The 15,721-nt window shown below is 46.6% G+C and overlaps 7 protein-coding genes across 7 annotated transcripts; 5 read left to right on the top strand and 2 right to left on the bottom strand.

Moving 5' to 3' along the window:
• Positions 1 to 81: 81 nt before the first annotated feature.
• EV420DRAFT_411252 (uncharacterized protein) lies at positions 82 to 2,156 on the top strand. Its single transcript, XM_060482011.1, has 8 exons — positions 82 to 250; positions 301 to 320; positions 379 to 395; positions 452 to 623; positions 671 to 813; positions 873 to 1,019; positions 1,070 to 1,451; positions 1,509 to 2,156. Exons 2-8 carry the CDS (start codon positions 301 to 303, stop codon positions 1,975 to 1,977), a joined length of 1,350 nt encoding a protein of 449 aa, XP_060330360.1. The 5' UTR covers positions 82 to 250; the 3' UTR covers positions 1,978 to 2,156.
• Positions 2,157 to 4,754: 2,598 nt separating this feature from the next.
• Positions 4,755 to 5,815, top strand: EV420DRAFT_1480227 (uncharacterized protein; the record flags this gene model as incomplete). The annotated part of the gene is made up of 3 exons (XM_060469654.1): positions 4,755 to 4,789; positions 4,843 to 5,188; positions 5,408 to 5,815. The coding sequence occupies 3 exons, from the start codon at positions 4,755 to 4,757 to the stop codon at positions 5,813 to 5,815; spliced, it is 789 nt and encodes a 262-aa protein (XP_060330359.1).
• A 716-nt stretch (positions 5,816 to 6,531) lies between these two features.
• On the bottom strand, positions 6,532 to 9,613 carry EV420DRAFT_1643412 (uncharacterized protein; the record flags this gene model as incomplete). Its single annotated transcript, XM_060477511.1, has 8 exons — positions 6,532 to 6,903; positions 6,956 to 8,113; positions 8,179 to 8,220; positions 8,271 to 8,346; positions 8,395 to 8,478; positions 8,570 to 8,928; positions 8,980 to 9,431; positions 9,487 to 9,613. The coding sequence occupies 8 exons, from the start codon at positions 9,611 to 9,613 to the stop codon at positions 6,532 to 6,534; spliced, it is 2,670 nt and encodes an 889-aa protein (XP_060330358.1).
• Positions 9,614 to 10,031: 418 nt separating this feature from the next.
• Positions 10,032 to 10,799, top strand: EV420DRAFT_1480225 (uncharacterized protein; the record flags this gene model as incomplete). The annotated part of the gene is made up of 3 exons (XM_060469653.1): positions 10,032 to 10,104; positions 10,153 to 10,627; positions 10,676 to 10,799. 3 exons carry the CDS (start codon positions 10,032 to 10,034, stop codon positions 10,797 to 10,799), a joined length of 672 nt encoding a protein of 223 aa, XP_060330357.1.
• A 1,105-nt stretch (positions 10,800 to 11,904) lies between these two features.
• EV420DRAFT_1643410 (uncharacterized protein) lies at positions 11,905 to 12,638 on the bottom strand (the record flags this gene model as incomplete). Its single annotated transcript, XM_060477510.1, has 4 exons — positions 11,905 to 12,177; positions 12,228 to 12,434; positions 12,481 to 12,515; positions 12,566 to 12,638. 4 exons carry the CDS (start codon positions 12,636 to 12,638, stop codon positions 11,905 to 11,907), a joined length of 588 nt encoding a protein of 195 aa, XP_060330356.1.
• Positions 12,639 to 13,052: 414 nt separating this feature from the next.
• On the top strand, positions 13,053 to 13,896 carry EV420DRAFT_1643409 (uncharacterized protein; the record flags this gene model as incomplete). The annotated part of the gene is made up of 3 exons (XM_060477509.1): positions 13,053 to 13,132; positions 13,196 to 13,366; positions 13,425 to 13,896. The coding sequence occupies 3 exons, from the start codon at positions 13,053 to 13,055 to the stop codon at positions 13,894 to 13,896; spliced, it is 723 nt and encodes a 240-aa protein (XP_060330355.1).
• Positions 13,897 to 14,676: 780 nt separating this feature from the next.
• EV420DRAFT_1480222 (uncharacterized protein) lies at positions 14,677 to 15,610 on the top strand (the record flags this gene model as incomplete). Its single annotated transcript, XM_060469652.1, has 4 exons — positions 14,677 to 14,898; positions 15,086 to 15,107; positions 15,158 to 15,372; positions 15,425 to 15,610. 4 exons carry the CDS (start codon positions 14,677 to 14,679, stop codon positions 15,608 to 15,610), a joined length of 645 nt encoding a protein of 214 aa, XP_060330354.1.
• Positions 15,611 to 15,721: the final 111 nt, after the last annotated feature.

Below are 15,721 nucleotides of genomic sequence, written 5' to 3'. Positions count from 1 at the left end.
AAATTTCAAGACTCGCACGGATTTTCCAAGAGTGCAGGGATTCCGGACCACGGGCCGGATCACCGTAACCATGGAGTGACCACTGCGGCACTGCCTCTTCTATACTTCTCTACTCCGCGCCACTTCCACTTGGTCGCTATTCAGTCCTTTCTTTCGAATTGACTACTTGCCAGCGGTGAACTCATTATTGACGGTATAGACCAGGTTGCGGTTTTTGGTGAATGCTTATCTATTTCTCATTTATTTGCTGGTAAACATCTTGCCACTTGTATTCGTTCTACTGCTGACATTTTCACGCAGATGTCTATCAATGAACCAGAGCAAGTTCATTCTTCACATTCTCAATGCAGTAGGCTGACCAGGGGCAACACCTTGAAGGCCTTGGTGTTTTACAGGTGTGTCGACCGACAGTCGCACTTCATTCATCCATATTAATGTCGATAATATCCAGTTCTTCGGAGTAGCGGCTTGCACCTGTTACGACCGGAAAAATCATGGCGTCCCATAATAACCATACAAGTCGAGTCCAAGGGTGGTTCAGTTGATTGCGACGCGACGCCGTGCCATGAAACGACCCTGGGAAGCGATGGCCAAAATCCTAATCAGAAGGAGGTTTTCTACATGTAAGAGCGCATATATTCTATTACAGTTCAATCTTTAAGTTCCTCAGTCACGACGTCTCCCCGCACTCCAAAATCTCCATCAAAGTTTGGCACCGTTCTCAATCGAAGAAGAAGAGGAAGAGAATTCTGGTCGCAAACGCGTGTCATATGCTGCGCGATCTCGTGAAGGAGCAAAACGAGGCTGGAAAATGTGAGTGGGTCCGCTTGCTAGTGCTTCCTATTATTGACTTGACGAATGTTCAGGTCTAGATATTCGCCTAAACACTCTACCCTCCACCGCAAAACGCCTTAAAAACGCCCGTCCAGGGATGTGGCCTAAGTTATCTCTCCGTGTGCGGCCACCGTCGATAGCCAAGCTACACCACGAAGAACTATTTTCCGACGATGGCAGCTTATGTGAGGCAAAAGGGTTTTTTTAAGAATTTTTGATACTGAATTCCCTTTAGCATGCTACTCGGCCAGCATGCCTCCTACACCCACCAGCATAGGACCTACCTTGCCCAGCGAAGGCGACGTCATCATTCTACCGCCTCCCAATGAGCATGAACTCAAACGGCGTCTGCAGCCTTATATAATAGACTCCGATGACGAGTTGAATCCCCTTCTCATAGACGACGAAGCATACCTCAACAGCGCCCCGCCGATATTACCACAGTATTCAGAAACCGAAAAGCCTCCGGACCTCCCTGCCATGGGTGTGATCCAGCGCATTGTCGCATCTTTCACGATGTATGGGGAGCTGAGAGACGAGTCCCATTGTGAGCAGGCGCTTTCGCGACAGCAACTGGAATGGTCGTATGTTGGTGGGCTCCTCACTGCGCTGGCTGCGTATGTCTCCCCTTTCCTAGACCTTTCATGTACTCATACTGATACTGCCGCCTGTAGGGTTGACACTGCTATTTTCTCTATCTCTCCCGACACTCTTTTCCCCATCAGCCCCATTGCACGCTCCTTTATCGCCATGTCTTCCACTGCCTGTGGCCTTGGCATCTTTTGTGATGCTTGGTTCATTTTTCGCTATAACTTCGTCCCGCTTGAAACTGCTCGCGCGCGCTCCAGGGATAAGTTTAAGTCATACTTTTTCTTTTCATTATCGGCAAGGGTGCCAATGATATGTGTGCTATTGTCGGGCATGACGTTGATGGGGTTTTTGGGCGTGGTTGCGTGGACGGTGTGGCCGGCAGGGTTGCTGATTATGTCCTTCTTGGTGGGAGTGTTGATGTCATTGCAATTCTTGGTGTTTGGGGCTTGGTGGTTCGTCAGGAAGGTGATGTGTGTGGGGAAGAAAGTTGGGAACGCCATTAAATGGATCGTTGGCAGGGATAGCGGAGAAGGAACGTCAGATTCTGCTTAGAGTCTTTTCGATCTGGACTCTCATTGTACTACGGTGTAAGTGTAGTCTGTATCTATATCTTGAATTATTTCTAACACTGAACAGCCAATTGCTTTCAATACGGAGAATCATATGTCGCAAAGTGATAAAGGTATTCTGACCTTGTCGTCATTTGTACGCAAAAGTATATCCAACCTAGAGCCCTTACAAAGCTACTTCCCGACGCTTGTCAGACTTAAACCGCTTTGAAATCAGTACCAACTTTCAAGGGTGGAACCAATAAACGGCGTGTACTGCAGCGACTATTTCTTTCATCATATCACCACTACAAGATTCATGTCTTCGAGCTCGAAGCTGATTTTCGTTAGTACTTCCATTGATGTGGTTCTCATTGTGTCCATCTTTTACGAACAGTTACCGAGGGTTGTTGATCTTGCGCGTGATAGTTACAATTGTAGTCACAGGCTTCATCGGTTTTCACCTTCTGACACATCTTATGGGCAATGAATACTCTGTTCGAGCACAAGTTATGACTGTCGATCCCTCCAACATTACTAATAACTGTTCAATATTAGTGCTGCCTGAGATAACAAAGTCGAGCTGTGGAAGAAGGCCTTATCAGTCAACTATTACAACGATAGGTTTGAAGTCATTGACGTATCTTCGGAGATCATCGTCTGCAAACAGCCCTCGACTTGAGAACAAGTCCTCTGGGACGAGGCTCTATCCTTCCTCCTCGATAATATCGAGTGACTTCAATTTCCATTCCACTCCAGGTCTTCCAAAGAATCATCGCTGATCCATGTACAGCTGGGAGGATTGGACCACTCTCACTTGAGCATTTCAGTGAAATCGAGCTATCCTTTTCGAAGTCTTACAGATCGTAGCCATCATCCTGATCTACTTACTTTGCACAGGGATAGTCCTGAATTTGTGAGCACCACTCGTACTCCGTGCTCTTGTCAATGATTATTCAAGATGCAGGCTCGGATATACGAGCTTGTCAACAATAAACCAATGCTAACGAAGCGAATTCGGTGTTAGACGAAACAATCTCTCTGAGCTTCCAAGCTCATAGTCCTGCGGCTGCGAGAATGGAGAGTGAACGCCAGAAAAGAGATCTCCATGATGTAGGCTCAGCTAAAGCTGCGGGTGATATCTGGTATTGTTTTGCCGTTAGCTGTGGAAACTCTGGGTGGCGATGTGCCGTTGCCGATTTTACAAATAGCCACTCAACAAAGACTCCCCGGTGCCGCAATCCTTATCTTTCCGCGTCGTTCAATAGGGCTGTTGTGTTTCGTTTCGGACGCTCTTTACCACAGCGGCAGTTTGTCTTGAATCTTGAAGCTAAGGGCCCAATATCAGTCTGTAACTGCCAGGCTCGGGATAGGAAGTCCTGAGGATGAGACAATTAATAGGGCAACAGAAATGGTACGCAGGAGAGTGAAAGTTACACTCTCATAGGAGGATAGATTCACAGGGTCCTGGGTGACGACACTGTGGCTTGGTTGGCCTCCATCACTCAGCAAAAAAAAAGTAGAAAATGTCGCGTAGATGAAATATGTGCTTGTCTGGCTGTGTTTAACATATCATAGTTGTGTTAAAATCTGTTGGCCATTCCGAGAAAATGAAGTCCCGAACCCGAACGGTATAGCACGGTCTGCTGTCATCGTCGACGGTCGTGGTAAAAGTCAAACCACAAGGTTCGATATCACGTGACACCAACAGTGGTTCGAACTTCGAACTGCCACTGTGCCTCATTATTCCACGGAACCGCAGGATCTGGGGCTTCCACCACCGGTATACAAATGGAGCTAGGAGAACTTTGTATTGGTCCCGATACATTCTCGAGCATGCGGTAATAACTATTCGAGAGCCCCGCCCTAGCGGCGCCAGCAGGGAGCACCGGCCGGACTTGGCGAGTAATGATGTGAGTGGCTCATGGGTTTGGGTGCTCACGCACTCACGAGTTTGGGTTGCGGAACTGAAAAATGCATTTAATATTCGTTTGTACCTTTATATACACGAAGAAAAGAGGTTATCTGATTTATATATCATTTTGTGGGGGCCAGGGGGAGCCAACCCTTAGTGTCCACAATCTGTACTTTTCACGGTAGTTATGGTGCAAGCCATTTTGCAAATTTTCCAGTACCTACCGTGGGCGGTACACTTTGTACATTCTCGTAGAAACAGAATCTGTACAGTTTGCGGAACCATTGATGGACTTGTCAGCATGTGTGTATCTATTTGCCCTTCCCCGCCGCGCTTTCTGATCATCGTGTACGATAGCGATGACAGCGGTGAGGTTTCCCCCGACGCCTACCTATTACAGACCAAAAAATTCTAGATCTAAGGCATAGATGGAATCTCAGATTCAACGTTCGGGAACAGCTCAAACGGTCCGGTCTGGTTGCAGAAACGAACCCGGTTTGCTTCCCATTGTGGATTGTCTCGCGTGGCATTTGATGGGAAAATTTGAAGTGGTTGTGGGTGAAAATGAGGAATTTTAAAGTAATTGTTTTGCATGTAAGCAATGAAATTATTTTTAAAATAACAATTTTCCAAGTGATATGGGACTCGTAGGTTGGTATTTCGAGGAGAGAACTATTTATAGCACTACAACGAAATCAGCCATCAAAGAAGCCACATTACCACGCAAGCACTTCATCCTCAATTCTCTCATCACTACGCTCCAATGATATTTCTCTTTTGTCTAATTTCAAGTGAGTGAAATGAACTGAGTATTAGAAAATATTGACATAACTTACCCAGATCAAACTCCCAGATCAGGAACTGCAATGGTCTGGAAAAGAAGATTGCACACGGGGGCTCGGTGAGTTTTGGTTTCGTTCAAAGCTGTTGACAGTAGGTGATGGGCCGGTACAGACAAGTTATCTATGCCTTGAAGAAAGTCGTTAAACAAATTCATGGTCGTGAACGTCGTTCGGTGGGGAATAGCACTAGTGTGGACGTCGAAGGTCAATCTGCAACGAATGGCAGTGGATATCGTGAACGTCGTTTGGTGGGGAATAGCGCTAGCGCGGATGTCGAAGGTCGATCTGCAACGAATGGTGGCGGAAATCACTTCGAAGTCATCGAGGGCGACTTAGGGTCCAATCTGGAGGTCAATGAGGCGAGCGTCAATGCTGACGTTGGGTCTGGAATGGATGACAGTGACAATCACCTTGAAGTTAGGCTCATGGATGAGTGGGATAGTCGAACGAGTCGCCAGGTATACCGGCAAGAACGTGGTATGGCAAAGTATTGGCTGCCAGGTACAGAGCCTGATGTTATGGCGATTGCACGAGAGAAAGGATGGAAGCCGGCACAGGAGTAACTTGCTGGTTGTAAGGGTATTCGAGAGGATGTTCGTGAAGTTAGATCTTGAGAAGATTGAGTTGTCATTGTTTCATTAATACAAATGTTTTGGTGATAAAATTGAAACATCGAGGTCGAGGTCGGTGACGATGCTAACGGAGCGGGATTGGCATTGAACGGGACAGTCAGCCTGATGTTATCTGAGTACGGAGCTGATGACCTCATGGGGGTGGGCCGGCTGACGAATCATTCATTCCGATCATCCGGTGTTGGAGTAACCGACATGGTCATGTCAGCAGCCGGTGGAGCTCAGCATATTACGGCAAGTGTGAGTATTCAAAGTCCGTCAGCAAATGCCAGGAACATGCTCGGAGAAAAATTAGTTATGAAAGGTAGCAGGGGCACTAGAACTTACTCAAGCGCTAAGGTCTTGGAATGGGGGGAGTGGGCGAATATTCAATATATTCATGGAGAGGACTATCACAGACAGCAAGATATTTACTGTAACAGGAGTGAGAAATCAGGGGAGGAGCAGCAGTGACAATGCTTACCATTACAGATGGGAACTTGAAGTGTGAGGGCAAATTGTGTTATACCTGATGAGCAAGGTAGTGTGTTACACCAGGGGAAGTAGTAAATAGTCAAGGCGACAGTGAACTCTGTTTGTGGACAAGAGTTAGTGTGTTGTTATGGAAAAGGACGGGGGCCTTACCATGGTACAGGTGTGAGGTATAGCTGCTCACTTTGCTTGGGATGCTATCCAATATCACGAAATACAGGTAAACATTGAAGCATGAGTAGAAAAATGGTGGTGGAGGACATCATGGGTGGGAGTAGATGAATGCGTGGCATCCGCAACGAGGACGTTTGTGACTGTGACTGTTACAGGCACGAAGCCTATGAGGTTACATCAATTTACTATGCAGTGCTAAAATTAGCTCAATCGATGAAATGGTATTGCCTCATCTGAGGTTCGATCCTTGATACAAGTAGTTTTGCCAAATTTAATGATTATCACTGACGTTGAACGATGAACCTGGACTCTGGTTTCATGCAAACCTAGAGTTCCGCAAGTATCTAATAAGGCGGCTCTAAAATTCGAAAAACTTCCCCGACATCAGTTTTCTGGTTTTCTGTTTCAATCAAAGGTATACTGCATGTAAATTGCCTACTATAGATGTGTATGTACAGTCATAAATACCAAGAATATTGCTAGCTCTTCATTTACACCAGTAACAAAACAGTCGGAAGCACACCTTATCGAATACGACGCTTTTCAGGTCCGGTAGCATTGAGGAGAGCGTCAAACATATCACTGATGTCTGTTATCAAGGCAGACCATTGCGATGGATCATCCAGATTCTTTCTCCACCAGAAAAGACCAAATATCACCGTGACAATCCCATTCTGGCCTCCTTTGCGCAGACACATAAATGAATCATCGTACTTGCGTAGCGGCAGCCCCTCTGCACTCTGCCTCCAGTTTGGTTGAATTGAATTCCACCACATTACCATAGCATCACCAAATTGATCGATATCGTTAATAGAGAGAAGATCGCTAAACGAGTGAATGCCATCCAACCATACAGCCAAAACACTTGGCCTTTTTTTAGGCGCCTGTAATTTTCCCTTTGATAAAATGAATGAGATAGAGGTATATTTAAGGACTCGAATAACGCACTGAGGACTTCTCTTTACTCAGGATGGTCTCCAAGGCATCCCACTTGTCCAGCAACTTCGCCCAATTGTCGCTGAATGTGGGATCCTGCATTGAAGCAAGGCTTTGAAGTTGCCAAACAGGGGTGCTCTGTTCGCTGCCAATGAGAGTTTTCACTTCTCTAGGGCCAGGTGGTTTACGGTTTCGGGCCTGCTGGGGGATCACAGGTGCCAATACCTGTTCAGCTGATCTGTTCGAAAGGGTGCGAGGATGGACTTCAGCCGACGCTCGATTGGATTGGACAGGCTCTTGTTGTTTGTTTTTCGTTGCAAGGTCCGATATCGTCTCAACCTCTGACATTTCCACATCCTCGGATGGCATGATGGTGGAGGGAAAGGAGGATGGTGCAACGGAGGATGACGAAGTAAACGCCATAGAAGACATACTAGATTCGGTGGAGGGAAAGGAGGGTGGCGCAACGAAGGAGGGAGATAATGACGAAGTAAATGCCATGGAAGACGTGCTAGATTCGGTTTGGGATGAATTGTAGCTCGAGTATGTGGGATTGAGCAAGGAAGGGCCAGGTGAAATATGGCCATAACTGTTCCAGAAGGAATCCGACCAGACGTTATTGCTACTCGACGGTGCCGGTATATTAGGTTGAAACTCATTAGTAACGGGGAACGAGTTATCATGTAGAAGCTGAAGAAGGGCATAATCGTCATATACCGGGCTTCCTTGAGGGGATTGAAAGAACAGGGCATTGTTTTGGGATACCGAATTGTTTTGAGAGGATTGACAGTACATGGAATTCGCGTTAGGCATAGATAATTGGCCGCTATTCCAAGCGGCAAGGAGCGAGTCTACGTCCATCTCAGAACCTGATGGAACAGGCAAGTCTGGGGTTCGATTTGATGAGAGAAGGGGAAGGGGCTCATCTGCAGATGACGTTCCCTGAGGAGGCTCATTAGGAAGGGGCTCGTCGGGCAAGGGCTCATCCACGGTATCCAAAGATGATGTTTCCTGAGGGGGCTCACCAGGAAGGGACTCGTCAGGCAGGAGATTGTTCACAGGAGGCAAATTTGAATTGTTATTGCCTGGTGCCACTTTTGGAACATCATGTGCTACAAGATCAACATCCATAGATGATGACGATGCCACGGGTTCCTGAGGCTTCTGTTGCTGCACTTTCACTCCTGTATACACCCACGATCAGAACTTGGAAACAGTGGAATCAAGTAAAGTACGACGTATGTTCCGTATTTCGCATATGAGCGAGCAGAGGGCCGCTGTAGTATGTGTCAGCTTGGCATTTGTCCCCCACCAAACCTCCCGGTACCAGGCCTGCAGCTGCGTCTCTGTCGAAACTGTCAAAGAACTCTTTACCAGATGCAAGACCCGTCCCATACTCCCAGCTGTGCTATAATCAGGCCTGTATCTTGTCAACTATGCTGTGGACTCACCTGCAGCTTCTCAGATTTTCACTACCGGAGTCAATTCCAGCACCAACAACGACGAATCCCCAACCCGTTACGGCCTCAAACAGTCTGAACATTTTCTTAAACTCCCCCCCCCAATCTTTCGATCGCCCTATACCGTAGTAAGAATCATATTGTCAACATGAATACAATAACTTACTGTTTTTTCTGCTGAGTAGCAAAAGCAATGTCGTCGTAGCGATGAGCTTTCACTGCCACAACCTGCTTCTTCTGCTCTGACTGTATGCTCATGACCTCAGCCCTGACCTCCGGTGTCTCCTTCTTCCACTCTGCATTAGTCATCCGAGAGATAACGGCGATACTATTGGGAGGCTCTCCAGTTCTTGCCGCTTCAGCTACGACTTTTTCACGGAGACCCCGTTTAGCGTAGAGCATACGTGAGTAGACGTGCTTCGCCTGGGGAAGGCGCGTCTTCTCAATGTCCGTTTTCAGTATAGCTTTGAGGCCCTTGCCGCCAGTCAGTTCCCTTTTGTTATTGGGAAACCATTGTTTCACTCGCTAATATACAGTGTTTAGATCGCAATGGAATGGGGACTGTTGGAAACTCACAATACGCCTTTGCTCCAGTACCTGGCTGAATGTATCCCTCATTTCCTGCGTAAGAATGACCAGCTCACACCCGTCGAGAGCTAAATCTGGGCCAAGATCGAGAAACCCTTTATCCATTCTTGGAAAAGGCATGCCTTTGGGAGAATCCTTGACGCCGATAAGTTGAAGAGCTAACTTTCTGGAGTGTCCCTTGTAGTCTATAAACATTAATTCCCACACTGGCGGCCAACAGTGCATAGAGTGGTTCGCGACCATTCCCAAGAACTTTTGCACCTCTCCTGCCTCCGAAGCTGCTAAACGAGCCAGTCGACGGTGCCGGAGATATTGGGTCATAGGCCAGCAAGTCCACCTACTGGCTAAATTTTTCTCGTCTGGGCCCGGTCCTTCGTCGTCCCAAGCTCCGTGCCCTACGTCGTTTATCCATACTGGGTTACGGAAAGAAAATTCACTCCCTACAACGGGGGATCTTCAGCTTTCATTCTCAAAATGAAGGCAATATTCACGTACCACCGCCGTAGTACAGGTCGTCAGGAAGATCGCGATTCGCTTTCGCATCCCATTTTGGTATGTCAGGGATAGAAACTCGAGTGTATCGCACGCCTTCCGGCTTGGATTTCTTCGTTTGTCTTGCCATCGTAAGGAATCTGTATCGTTAACATCAGTTTTGTTTCTAGAGTTATCGCTTTCACGTACAGTGAGTCAGTTTTTGTGTGATGTGAACTTGTATGACGGCGGGAATAGGTTTCGAAGTGAAAAAAATACAGGCGCATAATTCCATTTTGCATAATCAGTGTGAACACTGGGCACATGGCGATGTACAAAGTGTCAATGACATGGCGACGTACAGAGTGTCAAAAACACGAGAATGTACAAAGTCATGATACCACGACAATGTACAAAGTCGCGTATGACCTGTCAACGAGAATTTACAAAGTGGCTTTCTCAACTTTGTAAAGTCCCCTACCCTTGGTCATATAAAAGCTCTCAAACTAACCCGATGTTAGTCACCCAGTTCTTCTCTTTCAAATCACCCACTCACACCCAACAAAACAATGACCCAATTTTCTCTCGAGCAACTCGCCGCAGCTCTCTCGGCACTCAGCATATCTGTTCCGATTACAGATGGTAAGTTCGTCTAGTCTTAGATCGGCTCCTTACTAACTTTCTGTACAGCTGCCGTCGAACCCGCCTCGCATCCTCACGCTTCTGCAGATGCAGCGGGGGCAGGCCCACTACTCACTGTTCACTGCAGCAACTGCGCCTTTCCTAACATCGTCCCTGTTTCAGCAGTCCCATCGATGATGGGTATCCTGTTTCCAAGCTCGAGGTCTGGAGGTCGCCCGGTCCTGCCTGCCTCTGCCCAAGTGCCGAGTGCCCCTATCATGACCGCACCTTTACCTCACATTCGCACTCACGCTGCAGCTCCTGCATTGGCAGCTCATTTGTCCAATCCTGCTGCTCCCGTCAATCCTGCTCCTGTCGCTCCCACTCCCGTCGTCCACGCTCCTGCTCCTGCTCCCGTCGTCCCTGCTCCCGCCGCTCCTGCTCCTGGTCCACCTCAGTCAGCATCCATAGCTGTCACGATGGGTCCTGATGGGCCATGGTACATCATCTCGAAAGGCCGTTCCGTTGGCATCTTCCGTGGTTGGTACGTTGCTTCTTCCTTAACATCAAGCCTCTATTGAACTTCTTGCAGGCAGAATGTGAGCACTTTGGTGACCGGCGTCGGAAGAGCCTGTTTTTTTCATTGTGGAACTCATGCTGCGGCCCAGGCCGCATTTGATGAGGCACTTGCCACCGGCGCCGTGGAAATTCTCTAATTCCAAATCGCCGCCCATCCTTGATATCTCTTGGTCTTTTACTGTTGTGTTCCTCATGTCAATCATCATCGGGAGTAGTGCCTATTTCCTTACATACCACTGATTCATACATACAACAGTGTCCACTCATTTACCTATCTCTTTTCGATCTCATCTATCCACACACTCATTAAAGATCTGCTCATTTACTGTTTTATTTATTGTCATCTGTACATGCTTGATATGAATATGATAGCAGTTGGCCAAAAAAATACCATGTGATCACCAGTTTTTGATGCACGTCTATCAGTCTGGAAGGAATAATATATCTAACTTTTATTTTATTTGCAGCAGCTTTAGGAAATTCGTGGTCTTCAGTCGATGTTCGGCACGTTATCGGAGTTTAAAAAATGGTACCTGCAAGCCCACCGCTATTATCATTATGCGCCCTTAGCTTAGCGTGACACGAAGTTGCCCAAGTTCCACCTTTAGCGCTGAGAAGTTCTGTTCAGAAATTTTCGCCCCTTTCGTTTAAAAGCTGACGCCGCTGTTTATAGCCCATAAAAGACTTATCTCTTTATTAAGTATTTCTTTCTCGCATGCCTTGATCTTGTGCTCATTGCGCCATTCCCCACAGCTCTCGAAGAGAGGAACAGAATGCTGTCACCAAGGATTTCATGGACCTAACGAGCATCCAAGGATTGGGTGTCTGTGTTATTGGGCGAAAGTTCTTACCCTCAAGGCAAATCGGAACGTAGTATATATGGGAAAGCGGTACATGGACCTTGCTCCTGCAATGGGTCAGGATGCTGATTGTCTTAGATCCTTCTCCTAGCTAGGCTGTGTCTGTCACTTGAAAATACGTACCAATGCCACGCGCATTAACTACACTCTGTACATTCTCGTACTGGCGAGCTTCCTTTATGTCACTTTGTACACGCTGACTTTGTAAAGTCTCATATTGTACAGGTACTAATTCCATCTGCTGTATCTTGGGGGTTGATGGTATGTATGAGGAGCTATTCTACCACGTATGCTATAGTCACTGGGAAAGTATTTTGAAAATACGAATTGTTATAGAAGTCAGCACTGGTCCTATTCTCCCCTCACTTGGCGCATACAGCAACTAAGGTTTTCTATCTATCAGACCCATCATATGTCCTGTGTCGTACGCCTCAGCAACCCCGGCCCTCCACTGTAGAATGCGACCAGTGGTAGCATGCTGAATATCATCGCTCTGAGGATCTTCTCTCTCGTTATGAACTGAACTCTTCATCTCTAGGACATCTGCGGGGCAAGAGGTATTGGAGCCATGTTTGGTGTCCTGGCCATTAGTGCTATAGTAAGCAGTAAGCTTGGCAATCCTCCCTCCATGCACATCCATCCACTGTTCTAATACCTGCCTTTGCCATTAGCCTCTCTTAACAACCTGGGCTGGAAGATACGTACCTCTCGCAACAAGCGAACGCTCTCTTCGTAGCAGGCCTGCGAAGTAAAGCGTCGATCCAGCACGGTGCAGGGATGTTCTTCAGTGTAGATTTCTATGAACCCTTGCCACCACAGCTCGGAACGACCATCATGTATTGCATCGAAATAAGACAAACGGTATCGCTCGAGCAACCGTTGTTTGGGAAGGTCAAGGTGCGTACGATGATACTACAATCGATGAGCAGGTTCTCATGTTATAGATGAAGAAACCCACTGCCGTGCCACAGTCTATTAGGTCATGCATTGACTCTGCCATACAAGTCAGTAGAGATACCGGAAAAGCGAGAAGTGGTTCACACCAAATAGAAGGCAAAAGGTAGTGAAAAAGTGTGTTTTACTGGGAATGCAGGCCCTTATATATGCGATTTCCATGGGAAATTTTTCAACTGGACGACAGGAGAAGGTGAAGTTTCGGTGAGACAACTAGCAATAATGAATTTACTACCACGAAAATACTAACACAGGCTGTAGATAATGAGAATGTTTTCTATAGCGAACAATTGGTTGACATTTCCTAGTCGCTCTTATGCTATAACACTCATTTGAATACCGTGGGGGAGAGTTCTATTATAGACGCACCAAAGGTATATTCTACAGACAATATATTTCAGTAGAAGGACTGAACCTTCTTTAATACATCCATGGTACCTTGAGGGTCGTTTAGAACTGAGAGGAAGAGATACAAAGCCAGTATATGATACGGTGAGACTGTCAGACAAAAGAGTGAAAGCGGTAAGAATGCGTTATAGTATACTGTCACCGACCCCCACTCTCTCTCCTTCTTGCATGGCACCACCCAAAAAATATCACACAACTGAATCAAAGCGTCATTCAGTGTGCGAGAAAAGCAAACGCTACTATGAAAGGTATGTATTGACCCTTCTGCCATGAAAACTCAACTAATATGCGATACAATTATTGAGAAACAGGCTCCAGATCCGACTCCGACGCAAAGCTGCCTACGACGCCAGAGCTTTGCAAGACCCAGCACCCCAGTGTTCATTCTCACCTTCTGACTACTCTAGCAAAGAGCCTACTGTCGTGAATGTCAAACACATTACTAGAGTTGGAAAGACTAATGCACTTGAAATTCAAACAAGGTAGGGGGACACCGTATTGACTCAATCCTTGGGAAATATATTAACGGTGCACATGCAGGAGAAAATACCTAACACGTCAAGCTAAAACCTTGCCTTTGTTTAACAATGCCCCTCCCATACCACCTATACCGTCCACCAACATATTCCCCAAACTGAGCGCAGAGGCAAAAGCCCTTCAAGACAAATTCAATTCCTTCATTCAGGGCACGTCTATTGGTGAATATGCGGAGTCGCTCTTGAGAGCTTACTTCAAGTCAAACTCAAAACGCCAGGGACAAATCAGTGTCTTTGTAGATCCATTGCAAGACCTGTATGAGCTCCGGGACACCTATACGAAGATTCAAGATCAATCTCTTGAAGCCGAAGGTTTGAGTGCGAGGCATAATTCACTGGTACAAGCAGGTGGTCCTATCAACAAGGTCGTTGAGTGGGTGGAAGATTTTTGGCATTGCGCGATCGATGGTCCAGGGAGCTTACTGCGTACATACAATGTGAAACGATTAGCGTGGCAAAGAGATACTATTAGTTAATTATCATCACTACAAAAGGATATTTCTTTGTTAGTGTACCTCGCTTGTAAATCCTCCGGACTATTCATCACTTCGCATAACAAGTCTTCGAGCCAAAATATTAATTGATGAATGGGCCTCAACATGCACTGCACCCGCTCCATATCTTTTCCTACTCCTGCGCTATTCAGAACAACATGCTCATATTCATATCCCAACTTCTCGAAGTGGGAAAGTCGAGCGAGAACATTCTCGATCACACGTCGGCGTCCCCTGAATCGTGTAGGACCGATAGTATCAATGTACGCATGGTAGATCTTGTCAACAAAGTGGCATGGATCGTTTCCTGTGAGCAAGTTGAACCGCTGCCATAGCCATTCTAGTTGGTCGAGTGCTTCTGCTAGATCTGAACTGCATCTGAAGTCAAAATCAGTCATTAAGCTCTAGTAAGAACACGTTCAAGAGACATACTGTATATGCATTTCTCCCGAGTTGACCTTGATATCAGTATGTCGTGCCACCCGCCAAATCAAAGGTTCCAAACAGCTAGAAGCATACGAGTAAGAACCCGATCAAAAGAGTTATCATCTCACATACCTTTGTACTCGATTGTTAGGCTTTTCAGCAGCTTGATATGTCTCGCATTGACACTGACTGATGGCATGACGATGCCTGGAAAGAGAGCTTCAGTTTATGGCTCAGAGCTCATATAACTATATTTACTTCTGATAACTTCATCGACTACTAGCATTGTGAGCTGCTCGGCGTTCCTCCTCCGTTTGAAAGACACGCCGTGAAACCATGGTAATAGCTGGAATGAGGGGGGGGCTGAAAAAACGGAGGTGCGAATACCAAGTGACAGCTGGCACGAGGGACTACTTTGGAGCAGGGGATCACTTGAGGCCGCAGAATTTGCGCACTGTCATAGAAAAAAGGGATCAGCCTTACGAGACTGTACAGAGTCAACTGAGGAATTTGTACTTTGTCATGGAAGGAAGGAACCGCGTTACGGGACTGTACAAAGTCAGCTCGAAAGTTTGTACTGTGTCATAAAAGGCAACAGGTGACTGACAGCTGTCATGTAATTTGGGCTCGTTTCACTTTGCAAAGTTTCGAGACTGTATACAGTCTAATCAAGACTTTGTACTTTGTCGCAAGTCTAAAATCCTTATAAGCTCGAGAGAAGAAATGAAAATGCTATCACTCACAGGATATCATTGTCGGCAGAACAGGTGGGTACCTTCGGCTATAAGATGGTAAGGTCTCTTATGTCGGTTATTAGATATGCTTCGCTCTCAGGAGAAAAGGGATTTTTTGAGGCCTTATTTGCCTGAATATCGTAGGGTGAAAGCTGTTGCGAAGGAGAATCCGAGACTCTTCGCACAGTTTCAAACTCGCATATGGGTACTTTGGATAAACCGTTGGTACTTGGAAATGCAGGCTCCTGACCTGAATGATGCTGCGGGGATTTGCCATTGGAACCATTGTCGCCAAAGAGTAAGTTCTTCTGTCATGGCGCAAATCAATAGACTCACCGTATTCACCCTAGGACCTTCTCAAGATTATTCAGATGCTCGCGTTGTGGGATCCCTTCTATGCTGAGGGTTGCAGGAAGCAAGCAGGACAAGCACTGCTCTCCTTACGTGTAGAGAATATAGCCTCCAAGACACAGCTATCCAGTATGAGGCGAAGTGATCGAGTACCGAAGCCAAAAAGGCATCCTGATGATAGTTAGCTCACGCGGTCGTCGTGTTATTTACCAAAGCCTTTGATTGTCCAAAACGAGCCTTGTCTCAACTCCGAAGTGTTTTGTATATACTGTCACTCGTGGAGCACTCGCAGTTCC

Source organism: Desarmillaria tabescens, assembly GCF_030435595.1.
Source record: "Desarmillaria tabescens strain CCBAS 213 chromosome Unknown EV420scaffold_19, whole genome shotgun sequence".
Taxonomy (NCBI): domain Eukaryota; kingdom Fungi; phylum Basidiomycota; class Agaricomycetes; order Agaricales; family Physalacriaceae; genus Desarmillaria; species Desarmillaria tabescens.
This window is presented reverse-complemented; position numbering and strand designations above follow the sequence as displayed.